We start from the raw sequence: 14,077 nt of genomic DNA, 5'->3' as shown, positions 1-14,077 counted from the left end.
CTGGGCGGCTCAGTTGGTTAAGCGTCCAGCTCTTGACTTTGGCTCAGGTCACGATCTCATGGGTTCATGAGTTCAAGCCCCGTGTTGGGATCTATGTGACAGCGTGGATCCTGTTTGGGATTCTCTCTCTCCTTCCCTCCCTGCCTCTCCCACACTCGTGCACCCCCCCAATCAATAAATAAACATTAAATAAAAATAAACTCGACAGTAAGAAAACAAACCATCCAATTAACAAACAGGCAACAGACTGGAACAGACACTTCGCCCGAGAAGACACATGGATGCAAAAGTGTCCCGGGGCTGCTGTGTAACAAAGTACCACAACCTGGGGGGCTTCGAAGATACATCTCATCTCTCACAGTGCTGGAGGCTAGAAGCCCAAAGTCAAGGTGTTGAGGGGCCATGCTGCCTCTCTGGTGGGTGCAGGCCATCTCTGGTGTTCTCTGGCCTGCCACCACAGCAATCTCTGCCCCTGTTGTGACCTGGCTGTCTGCCCTCTGAGTGTCGGTCTTCACCTGATGTGCTCCTCTGTGTGCCCGTCTGTGTCTCTTCTCTTCTTCTAAGGACACCAGTCATACTGGACTAGGACATACCCTAATCACCTATGACCTCATCTTAACTTGATTACATCTGCAGAGACCCTATTTCCAAATTACATCCCATTCACAGGAAACGGTGGTGGCGGGGAGGGGGGTGACCTCAACACATCTTTTGGGGTCAGCAGTTCAGTCCACGACAGAAAATAAGCGCACGAAAAGATGTTCAATATCATCAGCCATCAGGGAAATGCGAATCACAACCACGCAACTAAGGAAACCGAATAAGAAAGACGCAGAAGTATGTAACACATTATACAAAGAGTTCCAGTGAAGACTGTTTAATTAAAATCTGTCGCCTCGACGGGGCGCCTGGGTGGCGCAGTCGGTTAAGCGTCTGACTTCAGCCAGGTCATGATCTCGCGGTCCGTGAGTTCGAGCCCCGCGTCAGGCTCTGGGCTGATGGCTCAGAGCCTGGAGCCTGTTTCCGATTCTGTGTCTCCCTCTCTCTCTGCCCCTCCCCCATTCATGCTCTGTCTCTCTCTGTCCCAAAAATAAAAAAAAAAATAAAAATAAAATAAAATCTGTCGCCTCGAAACCCAACGATCAAAAGTTTATATGTGGATGACATCCGAGTACTAAAAAAAATGGTGAAGAAGGTGCATATTCATTTACAGGTGGAAGTAACTAGAAGGGTAGAAGGGGTGCCCAAAAGAACAACAACAACAACAACAACAACAACGGACTAAAAAAGAAGATTGGTAATTCCAAAACTGTCTCTGAAAAACGGCCACTCTGAAAAACAGCTTGGCAGTCTCTCATAAAGTTAAACATACATTTAGCACAGGACTCCTCCTAGGTGGTTACCCTACAGACATAAAAACCTGTGTCCATGTAAAATCCCGTACATAAATCCCTATCGATGTTCATAGCAGCTTCATTTGTAATGGCCCATACTGGAGATCACCCATTCCATACAGTGGAATACTAGATGGTAATAGAAACGTTTGGGAATAAAAAGGAAGGAACCGTTGATACATGCAACAACCTGGATGGGTCTCAAGCACCAAAAAAAAAAAAAAAAAAAAAAAAAAAAGTGAGCGTTTGTAAACACTGATGAAATCCGAATAATATGTAGAGTTTTGTTGTGCCAACGTCAGTTTCCTGGTTCTAACTGCTCTCTGGTTATGCAAGATGTTACCCTTGGGGGAAGCTGGGTGAAGGGGGCACAAACACGAATGAAAGAGGAGAGATCACAACCAACACAGCAGAAATAAAAACAATAATAAAAGAACATTAGGAGCAATGATGTGCCAATAAAATGGGAAATCTGGAAGAAATGGACAGATGCCTAGAAACATATAAACTACCAAAACTGAAACAGGAAGAGATAGGAAAATTGAACAGACCCATAACCAGTAAAGAAATTGAACCAGTAATCAAAAGTCTCCCAACAGGGGCACCTGGGTGGATCAGTCGGTTGAGCGTCCGACTTCGGCTCAGGTCAGGATCTCACAGTTTGTGAGTTCGAGCCCCGTGTCGGGCTGTGTGCTGACAGCTCAGAGCCTGGAGCCTGTTTCAGATTCTGTGTCTCCCTCTCTCTGCTCCTTCTCCACTCATGCTCTGTCTCTCTCTGTCTCTCAAAAACGAATGAACGTTAAACAAATTAAAAAAAAAAAAAGTCTACCAACAAACAAGAGTCCAGGACCAGATGGCCTTCCAGGGGAAACCTACCAAACATTTAAAGAAGAGTTAACACCCATTCTTTTGAAGCTCTTCCAAAAAATAGAAATGGAAGGAAAACTTCCAAACTCATTCTCTGAGGCCAGCATTACCTTGATTCCAAAACCAGACAAAGACGCCACTTTCCTTACCTCTTAAGCAACATCTGTGCGAGTCTAAATTCTTTCAACATAAAAAGTGAAAAAAAAAAATTCTCCCCAGTGTGGAGTGTCAGATGCCCAAGGCTGTCACCGAAGGGATGGGCCTGAAGCACACCCGCAAGCTTTTTTCTACCAACCTACTGAGGGGGAGGGGTCAAAACTACAGCTGGCCTGGGGGAGTCATTCATTCATTGATTCATTCATTCATTCTGAACATCTCCTCCATGTCAGGCTCTAGACCAGACAGCCAGGCTCCCTGCCTTATGCTTCAACGTGGGGCCTGAGGCCAAGAGACCCCAAAACATCCAGATACCCAGAAACTCGGAGAGATTGAAAGACAGCAGAGAGATCAAGAGATTAAGCGACTCAGAAACCAACAGAGCCTGGGGGACACAGAGCAGGAGGGGCAGTCCCTAGGAATGAAAATTCACACTGGCAGCCGGGGCCGAAGCCTGAGCCTGGGAGCAAAAGCAGAGACGACTGCTGGGTGTCCAACCAGTGACAAGCAGCTGGGTCACAGGAAGGAGCCTGCATCTGAGGTCCTGGGACCTGAGCTCCAAACCTGGTCCAGTACTCACCACCCATGTGGCCCAGCCACATTCCCTTCATCTTTCATTTAAATGTCAGAGGTCGAGGCCCTGAGCCTCAGTTTACCATCTGAGAAATGGCAACGGGAACCACAAGACCTACTTCCCAGGGGCAGGTGTGTTGGTCCCGTGACTTGAGCCCACTTGCGACTTGGAGCATAAACGATTCAGCTTCTTTCTGGCCTCCGTTTCTATTCAAATATGTATTTTATTTTTTATTCTATTTTTTTTTTAGGTTTATTTGTTTATTTTGAGAGGGGGAGAAGCAGACGGGGGGCAGAAAGAGAGGGAGAGAGAGAATCCCAAGTAGGCTACGTGCTGTCAGCACAGAGCTTGAGGTGGGCCTTGATCCATCGATGGATAAAGGGATAAGCAAACTGTGGTCTATACACAGAATGGAATATTATTCAGCCGTAAAAAGGAAGGACATCCTGACACATGGTAGGGCGTGGATGAACCTTGCAGACATGCTAAGTGAAGTAAGGGCATCACAAAAAAAGCCAACCCCTGTGTGATTCCACCTGCATGAGGTCCCTAGAGTAGTTGACTTCACAGACGCAGAAGTAAAATGGTGGTTGCCATGGACCATGGAAGGGAAACAGGGAGTTACTGTTTAACAGGTAAAGGCGTCCAGTTTTGCAAACGGATGGTGGTGATGGTTGCACACTAGGAATGTACTTAAAACTACTGAACTTAAGGGGCGCTGGGGCGGCTCAGTCGGTTGAGCGTCCGACTTCCGCTCAGGTCATGATCTCGCAGTTGGTGAGTTTGAGCCCCGCGTCGGGCTCTGTGCTGACAGCTCGGAGCCTGGAGCCTGCTTCGGATTCTGTGTCTCCCTCTCTCTCTGTTCCTCCCCCGCTTGCACTCTGTCTCTCCCCCTCTCTCAAAAATAAATAAAGATTTAAAAAAAAAATTTTTTTAAACTACTGAACTTAAGCATGGCTAAGGAGGCAATTTTCATTATGTGTATTTTACCACAATAAAAAAAAATTGGGAAACAAAGCGTCACCCGTCAAATGTGGAAAGTAATGCAGGTGCTGACTGTCCCATAGGGTTGGAGAGGGAGTAAATGAAGCGGTGAAGACGAAAATCTTAAGGGCAGGTAGGGGCGAGGAGAGGGCTTGACTGTCTTTGGCAAAGGCCTCCTCTCCAGGCTTGGAGCCACAGGCCCGGCTCCCCCAGCCGCTAAAGGATCTTGGGAAGGGGATGTGGACTCCGGGAATTCTCGTGCCAGGACACTCTCTTCTCTAGCTCCGAGGTTTTTGAGATTCCTGGATCTGAAACAAACACAGACACAGCCAGCGACCCTGCCCCAGCAAGGCGCAATCAGTGAACGGGGCCCAGGCCTCATTTCCGGGCCCTGCACCTTGGCTCCACCTTTATAAAGAGGTGGGGAGGGGGCCGTGTCGCCATGCAGGCCCTGGGGTCCCGCCGGCCTGCCTTTACCCCTCTTGAAGGTGGTGCAGCTTTGGAGAAGCCCTTACCCGGGGAGCCGCAGCTGGGAGGCGAATGTGGAGACCGAGCTGACTCCAGGCAGAGGTGAGCGGTGATGCCCCGAAGCCCCGCCCCCTCCCCAGGAAGGGGCCTGATTGGCGGAGGGCTGCGAGGGCGGGGCAGCGCCGGGGCTCTATAAATACAGCCGCTCTGCGCCGGGAGTTATGCTGTAGGTAATGCCGTAGCTCAGGTAAGGCTTTTTGGAGGAGGCTGGGCTGCTTGTGGGAGCCTAGGTGGAGGCCCCCAGGTTGGCCACGGGGTGCCGGGCCTCACCTTCTGAACCCCGTAGTTGGCGTCTCTCCCCGTAGCTTGAAACGTTTGAGGTGCCCCCCGCTCAACTTGCTCTAAAGGCACCCCCCCCCCAACTCCCGGGCCTCAGTTTCCTCTTCACGAAGAAAGGGGTTGGTGGTCCTTCCAGGTATGCCACTTTGGTGTGGGGTGAAGGGGTAGTTGGGAGTTGGGAAGCAATTAAACTCTTCGCTTTGGGGGGGTCAGACAGGCCCCACAGTTAAGTAGCCGCGAGTCTTGCCCGCTTCGGGTCCTGTGTTTGCAAAAGGGGTATTGGGGTGTACCCATCTTCTGGGGTTTAGCGCTCAGCGGCGCCAGAGGTGCCTCTCGCTCCCATTCTTGCTCTCTGGCCTGGCCTGGGGGGGTGGGGTGGGGGGGGCTGGGACGCGGTGCGAGAGCTGCAGCAAGTCGGCTGCATTTCTGGCCTCCCCAGCCCACGCGTACCCCAGTTTCTGCCTGCTCCGAGCGCCGCCCCCACCCCCATCTCCACGCCCGACTCTCCATCTTCTGGAGGCCCCCTGTCTGGCCACCCTCGACCCCCTCGACGGGTGGGGGGCAAGGGGGTCGGGGCGGAGTCCCGAGGCTACTTTCTCCACAGGCCATCCTGCCCCACCGCGCCCTACCCGCCCCCGCCCCCATGAAATGAGCGACACTCAAGACTTTGCCACTTTCCCCGTGGTTGCCACCCAGGTGAAGCTGGGGGGCTGGAGCCGTCAGGGTGGGGGCAGCGTGTCTCTCCGCCCGCGCCCGCACCAGGAGCTCCAGGCCTTCCTCAGCCTTCTGGGTGAGTTCCCCGGGGTGGGAGTGCTGGGGGGGGGGGGTGCTGGGGGACTTGGGGGGACCCAGTGTGAGCCAGTGTGAGAGGTGGGACTTGCCCAGGGCAGGCATCTGAAATCTCTGTCCCTTCCCTTCCCAGGTGACCCCAGAGAAAAGGGGGGGGGGCATGTCAGCAAGTGGGTTGGGTGGAGGCTTGGGCTCTGGGGTGCCACTCTTGGCTTGTGTGGGGGTGTGGTAACCCCAGTCCATCATTTCTCTTCTCTACTCCAGAGCACAGTTTCCTGCAGGAATTCCTTTCCAGAGATCCCTGTTTCCAGATTTCAGATAAGGTGAGGTGACACGGAGTAGAAGCCCAGTCACAAGAGGCTTGAATGCTGCTATTTCACTGAGTCTCCCAGTCTGATGGAGGGAGCACCTCCCTTTTAAATCCTTGTTTTGTTTTGTTTTTTAAATTATTTTTAAGTCTATTTATTTTTGAGAGAGACAGAGACAGCGTGAGCAGGGGAGGGGCAGAGAGAGAGAGGGGGGGAGAGAGAGAATCCCAAGCAGGCTCCGCACTGTCAGCCCAGAGCCTGACGCGGGGCTTGAACCCAGGAGACCGTGAGATCGTGACCTGAGCTGAAATCAAGAGTCAGATGCTTAACCGGCGGAGCCCCCCGGGCGCCCCTAAATCCTTGTTTTCACCCCACTACTTCCCCTGGGTTCTCTAACCTGCACCACGGCTTCCTTGGGTGCAAATGGCCCCTCACGGCCCACTCTCCGGGTGCCTGTCACCTTTGCCCCCCTCTGTGTCTGCAGTATCTCCTGGCCATGGTGCTGGTCTACTTCCGGCGTGCCAACCTGAAGCTCAGCGAGTACACCCACAGCAACTTGTTCTTGGCGCTGTGAGTGCCCAGGGCAGGAGGGGGGGGACCCTTGCTAGGAGTTGTGGGAGGGGGCAGGGCAGATGCTTACTTCTGCTTTCCACCCCCTGCCTCCGAGGCCAGGTTTCTTGCAAATGACATGGAGGAGGATCTGGAGGACCCTAAATGTGTGATTTTTCTGTGGGCCCTGGGAAAAGATTGGCGTCGTCAGGTGGCAGACTTCCTGCACCAGAGGGATAAGCTGTGGGCCCGGATGGGCTTCCAGGCCATGGTGAGCCGCCAGTGCTGTGAGGAGGTGAGGCCCCGCCGCCATCCTGGGGTGGGGGAGCAAGGCCGGACCTCCCACCCCCATTGACTACCCGCTCTCCTCATGCCAGGTCATGGCCAAGGAGCCGTCCCATTGGGCCTGGACTCGAGAGCGGCGTCCCCACCACGGTGGAGCTCAGAGGGGCTGCCCAAAGGCCCGGGTGCCCCTGCCTGGAGGCCCCGGCCTCTCGCCTCCTCACTGTTCCCTCTGTGGCTTGCTCCCTGCCCACGGCCTCTGCAGCCACCAGCCCCGCCCCTTGCCTGTCTTATCCAAGTGCCCTTCCCCAAACCCTGAGTGCCATTGCCCTCCCTCCCAAGCTTGTCTCTCAGTGGCCGAAGACCCCTTGGTGGGGGGCTTCCTCATCATCCTGCCCCCCCAACTGCAGCTGGAGCCGGGCACCTACACTCTCCACAGTGAGTTGGGGACAGGAGCTGGGGGTGGGCTTGGGAGCTCGGGAGGCAGATGTGGGGCCCAACAGAATGGGAAGTAGGGGCACAGGGCCTGGGGTCCAGCAGGCCTGGGCGCGCGTCCCAGCTCTGCCACCTCCTAACCGTGGGCGCTTGGTGGGTTTCCTCTCTCAGCCTCTCCCTGACCTTTCTCCCCAGTCCTCCCGAAGCCTCCACCGTGCCCTAGGCGCTGATATTTGCAGGGTGAAGAGCAGCCCGCCTGCTTGTCTGCTGACCCAAGCCCTACTGGCTGTGGGCGCCCCCCACCCCGCCCCGGCCTTCTGTCTTATTGGCCACAGGCTGGCAGTGCTGCCCAGGCCCCCCAGTCCCCTCCTCCCAACTGTACCCACTCTGACCCTGGCCCCTCTAATAAACTCGTGTCTACAGGACACCGACTGTGCTTAGGCCCTGGCCTGGCTCCTTGACCCAGGGTAGGGGTAGGGAGGGAATTGGAGGGGGGGGGGGGGTCTGCCAGCTTTAGGTATCAGTGATTGAGACTCACGAGCAGAGGCTCTGTAATAACAGTTTTCCTTTCCATTGATGACCGGTCATCCTGAGCCTCAGTTTCCCCTCTGTAACATCACCTATGCATGATGAACCGTACACACAGCGTAGCTGGGGTTGAATGAGATGAAAATACACGCAGTCCTTACAAGGCCCTGGAACCTGTAGGACAAAAGAAAGCTTAAATGGAGAAGTACTCTGTGGTTAGCTCAGACAGGGCTGCAGAGCCTGGTCTGTTTAGGAATGACACTTGGTGACTGCCCTGGGCTGCAATCACATATAAGGTAATTCTTATAATACATCTACCCCCCATCCCAAAAGTCAACTTGTTAATGAGGGAGCAGAGAAGGCTTTCCAGAGAAGGTGGCATTTGAACTGAGCCTTGAACAATGTCAAGTTTGCCCATGAAGGGACAGAGATTGGGAGGTAGGATATTCTTGGATAGTCTAGAGTCGAGACGAGCACTTGGTCTCTGATGTCAGACAGCTTAAATCCAAATCCCAGGTTCCTGTGTGGCCTTGGCATGTTCCTTAGTTTCCATTGTCTCATCCGCAAAATGGGTATTACTCTGGGATGGGTGTTATGTGAGGTTTGAATTGCATTAATCCCAGAAGGTTTCAAGCTGTCTCGGGAACAGAGCTCAGGGGCGCCTGGGTGGCTCAGTCCGTTAAGCGGCCAGACTCCATCTGGGCTCAGGTCTCGATCCCAGAGTCTCTCATGATTGTGAGTTCAAACCTGAGTTGGGCTTCATGCTGGGCCGGAAGCCTACACAAAAAAAAAAAAAAAAAAAAAAAGGAACAGAGCTCAGATGGAAGCCCCAGGTGTTACTAGTAGAGGGAATGCCTAGGGAAAGCCTGGAGGGGAGGGTGTGTTTGGGGAATGGCTGGAAGTGAAGCTGGAAGAGTCCACATGGTCAAACAGGGGAGCCTGGGCACCATTACCTTGCATGCTCTACGAGTGGCTCCCAAAAAGTGTAGAAGTAAGAAAGCCTGGAGGTTGAGCCCATTAGAAGCCAAGACGAGGGCTACAAAGTATTTTTAATTTGTTTTTCAATTAGTAATATATTCACCTGTACCTTTTAAATTCTTAACCAAGAGTCACCTCCTACCCCTGGCTCCTCTCCCTGGAAGCTATAAAACTTGTCGTTTGTGTCCTTCCACAGAAAGAATATAAACATACATAACCAAATGTAGTGTAATAAAAATATGTATATATATTTGGTCTTAGTCCCTGGTTCCCGGTACAGAGTTACTAAAACCCTTACAATGTTCTGAGTCATAGGAGTGACTTCTGTTATTCACGGTGAGCCCCTTTGGGCCACACCTGAATTTGTGTTAATGAGGCAACTCAGGGTGGGGCCCCCACTTATCTTCAGAGTGGGGGCTGGTCATCCGAAAGACCAGTCAAGAGTGGGAAGTGGAGGAGAGGAGAGGACTGGACATTGGAACATTTCTGGGTTGATGAACAGAGACTGTACCTGGGCGGGGGGGGGGGGGGGGGGGTCGCCTAGAAAGGCCAAGGAAGCTCTTTCCCCCTCTCCACCATACCTTGCCCTACACACCTCTTCTATCTGGCTGCTTCAGGGTTGTATCCTTTATTTTTTTTAATTTTCTAATGTTTATTTTAGTTTTGAGAGAGACAGACACAGCGTGAGCGGGGGAGTGACAGAGAAAGAGGGAGACAGAATCCGAAGCAGGTTTCCAGGCTCTGAGTTGTCAGCACAGAGTCTGATGCGGGGCTCGAACCCACAAGCTGTGAGATCATGACCTGAGCTGAAGCCGGATGCTTAACTGACTGAGCCACCCAGGCACCCCTAGAGTTGTATCCTTTAAACAACTCGTACACAAAGCACTTTCTTGAGGTCTGTGAGTCTTCTACCAAATCAGCAAAGCTGAGGAGGGGGTGGTGGGCACCCCAGATTTGTAGTAAGCCAGACAGGTGTGTGGGTCACCTGGGCATCCCATTTGTGGCTGGCATCTTGTGGGACTGAACCCTTAACCTACAGGATCTGTACTAACTGGGAATTTATGTCAGAACTGAACTGAACTGTAAGCACCTAGTTGGCAGTGGGGAGTTGGAGAATTGGTGTGGAAAAGTCACATGTAGGGGCGCCTGGGTGGCGCAGTCGGTTAAGCGTCCGACTTTAGCCAGGTCACGATCTCGCGGTCCGTGAGTTCGAGCCCTGCGTCGGGCTCTGGGCGGATGGCTCAGAGCCTGGAGCCTGTTTCCGATTCTGTGTCTCCCTCTCTCTCTGCCCCTCCCCCGTTCATGCTCCGTCTCTCTCTGTCCCAAAAATAAATAAAAACGTTGAAAAAGAAAAAAAGAGAGAAAAAAAGTCACATGTATTTGGTATCTGGGAAGAAACACATTTGATGTGAGAAGCGGTGTCAGAAGAAAGACGCCACACCAAATATATATATATATATATATATATATATATATATATATATATATATATATTTGCCCCCCTCCCTTTTAAAAACTCAAAGGGAAGAATTCCATGCATCCTGGTGTGTGCTTATCCACATATTTTGAAGATGGTTCCTTATCCATGTTCCTTTTGACAGCTCTATAGTATTCCTCTTCATGGATGGACCAAAATGTAACTTGTTCCTTATTAATTGACATTTAAGTTGTTTCCAGAGTTCTGCTATTCCCAACAGTACTACAGAGTCACTAAGACTGGGTAAGGATATCATTATTCAAAAGTGAAAAGATAGCTGTACTCTGGATTCCTAGAATTGCTCGAAGCCTACATCAAAATAGTCATTACAATTTTTGCCGGAGGTCCCTCTATAAGAGGCTGTACCCATATCGATCCCCACTTCCAGCAATACATGTGAACGCTCTTTTCCAGAATATTCACGGGTCAGTAACCTACCAGATCTTTTTATCTTTGGGAAATGATCTCTTGGTGAAGTTCAAATTTGCATTTATTTTTCTTTTGAGTGAATTCAGAGTCATACCTTTAAGAACTGTTTATCTCCTGGGGTGCCTGGGTGGCTCGGTCGGTTAAGCGGCTGACTTCAGCTCGGGTCATGATCTCACAGTTTGTGAGTTCAAGCCCCGTGTCGGGCTCTGTGCTGATGTCTTGGAGCCTGGAGCCTGCTTCGGATTCTGTGTCTCCCTCTCTCTCTGCCCTCACCCACCCCTGCCCTGCTTGTGCTCTGCCTGTCTCTTTCTCAAAAATAAATAAACATTAAAAAAATGTTTTTAATTAAAAAATAAAAATTTAAAGATCTTAAAAAAAAAGCGATTTGTCTTTTTTTCTGTGAATTACCCTGTTCTTTTCCCATTTCTCCTGTTTTCGGTTTCTGATTGACATAAAAGGGTTTGCAGGAAAAATAGCCCTTCAAGATGTAAATTGTAAGCAGTTTCTTCAGTTCATTACTGACTTTGCTGTGCAGATTTTTTAATGTAGTAAAGTAAGTTTTTTGGGGCTTTTGGGGTTTGTGTCATGGTTGAAAAGACCTTTTCCACACTGACATGACTAAAGAATCTTCTCCCTTAGCTCTTGGCTACATTTTTGTTTTCATTTTTTCCTTTTAAATCTTGGGTTCATCTGGAATTTATCATATACAAAATTCCTTCGTATATTCCTAATGCCTTTTTTTAAAAAACTCAACTTTTCCCAACAGATTTGAAATGTTACTTTTATTATATACTAAATTCCTGTGTGCATTTGGATCTATTTCTAGATTTTTCTATCTTCCAATGATCTATGCGTGTCAATACCCCTCTTTAATTACATTAAATTATCATGGATTTGTTGTGTTTTAATATCTGGTAGAGTTAGTCTCCCCTGATTTTTCTTTGTTTTCGGAAATCTCCTGGTTATTCTTATTTAATTTCCCTATGAACTTTATTTTTTTAACGTTTTTAAATTTATTTTTGAGGTGGGGAGGGGCAGAGAGAGAGGGAGAGAGAGAATCCCAAGCAGGCTCTGTGCCAGCAGCGCAAAGCCCAACACAGGGCTCGAACCCGTGAACTAGGAGATCATGACCTGAGCCGAAATCAAGAGTCTGAGGCTTAACCAGCTGAGCCACCTAGATGCCCCTCCCTGTGACCTTCAAATCAGCTTTTCTAACCACCTCCCAATCAGAATATTAATTGTGATAAATCTGTAGATGACTTTAAGGAGAACTGACATCTTTGTGAAGTATCTTGGTATCCAGAATAAAGCGTCTGTCCTCCGACTTCTGCTTCTTTCAGATGGCACCAGTGGCCAGTGGCTCCCCAATTTGTACTTCTGAGAGCTGTTCCCTCCTCAAGCATCTCTGCTTGGAGGGATTGTTCCCAAAGGTCTTCCACTGTCTCCCCAGCTTGGTGAGTCCCCCTGCCTCATTAATCCACTTAAGTGGTCAAGCCACATCAAGGGTTCAGTGTTATCTTTGATCCCTCCCGGTGTTCCAAGAGCCAGATCTAATCAGTAATTAGGTCCTATTGGTGTGTGTGTGTGTGTGTGTGTGTTTTTAAGACTAATTTTTTTTAAGATTTTTATTTTCTGAGTAATCTCTACACCCAACGTGGGGTTCAAACTTACAACCCCAAGGTCAAGAGTCACATCCTCTACCAACTGAGCCAGCCAGGCACTCCAAGTCCTGGTGGTGTTTTTAACAGCTTATTGAGGTCTAGTTGACATACAATAAACCACGTATACTTAAAATGTACATTTTGTTTGACATGTATACACCCATATTACCATAATCGAGATAGTGAACGTAACCATCACCCCAAAAAGTTTCCTCGAACCCCTTGTCCATCCTTCCCTTGCACCCTTTCCTACCTGCCGGCCCCCACTCTCGCCTCCAGGTAACCACTGATCTGCTTTCTGGCACTCAATTGGCATCCTTTCTCTGGAATTTTCATATAAGTGGAATTACACAGGATGAACTGCCTGGCTTCTTACATTTGTTGTAATTCTGAGATTCACCTCTTGTTCGTCTTTACTGCTGGGTAGTATCCTGTTGTACATGCATACCACAATTTGCTTATGCATTCACAATGCGTGGATGAACATTTGATTGGTTCTAGTTTGGGCTGCCACAATTACAATTTCTATGAATAGCTTTCAGCTCTCTTGTTCTGAGGAGGCCCCAGTGCAACTTTCGTTGCCAGTCCCCAAATCATCCGGCACTAGCCACCTCCACCACGCCGCTTACATTCGAGCCCCAGGAGATCAAAACTGTATACCTAAAGTGCACTGGCAGGGAGGCCGGTGCCGTGTCTGCCTGGGCCTCCAAGATGGGCCCCTTAGGGTCTGTCCCTCAAGAAGATTGGTAACGACATCGCCAAAAGAAACTGGTGATGGCAAGGGCTGGGGATGACAGTGAACAGATAGGACGCCATATGGGCGGTGCCTTCTGCCTCTGCCCTGATCATCAAACCCCTCAAGAAACCACCCAGAGACAGAAGCAGGAAAACATGAAACACGGTGGGAACATCACTTTGGATAATATTGTCAAGTTACTGGACAGATACCGCACCCATCTTTAACTACAGCACTTGGAACCCACTAAAGAGATCATGGGGATTGCCATCTGTGGGATGCAGTGTGGATGGCTGTCACCCTCACGACACCATAGATGTCAGCAGTGGTGCAGTGGGATGCCCAGCTACAAAGGAAAAGATCTCAAGGAAAGATCGTTTGATGACCGTCCCTACCAAAGCTATGAATATTCATACACGAGTCTTTGGACATACGCTTTTATTTCTCTTGGGTAAAAGCCTAGGAGTGGAATAATGGGTCATATATGGTAGGTGTATGTTTTAACTTTTTTCTTTTTTTTAAGATAGACTATTTTTCAGAGCAATTTTTGGTTTACAGAAAAACGGCTCCTTAAGTACCGAGAATTGGGCACATACCCCCCTCTTTTTCCCTTACATTGTTTCTCTTGTTGTTAATATCCTACATTTGTGTGGTATAATGTCATGTAACTATCATTGTAGTATCATACAGAAGTTTCAGGCCCTCAAGATGCCCCCAGTTTCATCTGTTATCCCTCCCCACCTCCACCAAACTCTTGGCAACCACTGATCTTTTTTTAACTATCTCTAGTTTTGTCTTTTACAGAATGTTACATAGTTGGAATCCTACACTACATAGTTTTTTTAATGGCTTCTTTTTTTTTTTTACAAGATTATTTTTTTGGGGAGGGCAGAGAGAGAAGGAGAGAGAGAATCCCAAGCAGGCTCTGCCCTGTCAGCACAGAGTCCCATGTGGGGCTCAGACTCAGGAACCCATGAGATTAAGAGTCAGACGCTCAGCTGACTAAGCCACCCTGATGCCCTGTTCTTTTACTGAGCAATAGGCATTTCTTTAAAGTTTATTTATTCCTTTTGAGAGAGGGGGAGGGGGAGAGAGAGAGAGAGAGAGAGAGAGATGGAAGCAG

At 49.6% G+C, this 14,077-nt stretch overlaps 1 protein-coding gene across 2 annotated transcripts; it reads left to right on the top strand.

Moving 5' to 3' along the window:
- Nucleotides 1-1,117: 1,117 nt before the first annotated feature.
- SPDYC (speedy/RINGO cell cycle regulator family member C) lies at nucleotides 1,118-13,661 on the top strand. Of its 2 annotated transcripts, XR_015240731.1 has the most exons (8): nucleotides 1,118-4,545; nucleotides 5,387-5,572; nucleotides 5,836-5,894; nucleotides 6,364-6,449; nucleotides 6,552-6,723; nucleotides 6,806-7,148; nucleotides 11,898-12,011; nucleotides 12,754-13,661. XR_015240731.1 is itself a non-coding variant. In XM_086676949.1 (7 exons), the coding sequence occupies exons 2-7, from the start codon at nucleotides 5,431-5,433 to the stop codon at nucleotides 7,373-7,375; spliced, it is 837 nt and encodes a 278-aa protein (XP_086533075.1). In that variant the 5' UTR covers nucleotides 1,118-4,545; nucleotides 5,387-5,430; the 3' UTR covers nucleotides 7,376-7,585. The 2 variants fall into 2 exon arrangements, 1 of the variants encoding a protein (XP_086533075.1); XM_086676949.1 differs by lacking the exons at nucleotides 11,898-12,011; nucleotides 12,754-13,661 and adding an exon at nucleotides 7,341-7,585.
- Nucleotides 13,662-14,077: the final 416 nt, after the last annotated feature.

Source organism: Puma concolor, chromosome D1, assembly GCF_028749965.1.
Source record: "Puma concolor isolate L17-30 chromosome D1, mPumCon1.1.hap2, whole genome shotgun sequence".
Lineage (NCBI taxonomy): Eukaryota > Metazoa > Chordata > Mammalia > Carnivora > Felidae > Puma > Puma concolor.
The sequence above is the reverse complement of the archived record's forward strand: the minus strand, read 5'-3'. Positions and strand labels throughout refer to the sequence as shown.

What these genes read in the sequence shown, in the direction of transcription:
- SPDYC (XM_086676949.1), top strand. Translation starts at nt 5,431, where the DNA reads ATGAGCGACACTCAAGACTTTGCCACTTTCCCCGTGGTTGCCACCCAG. An exon ending in AGCAACTTGTTCTTGGCGCT is followed by an intron (nt 6,450 to 6,551) that starts GTGAGTGCCCAG and finishes CTCCGAGGCCAG; the next exon opens with GTTTCTTGCAAATGACATGG. An exon ending in GCCGCCAGTGCTGTGAGGAG is followed by an intron (nt 6,724 to 6,805) that starts GTGAGGCCCCGC and finishes TCCTCATGCCAG; the next exon opens with GTCATGGCCAAGGAGCCGTC.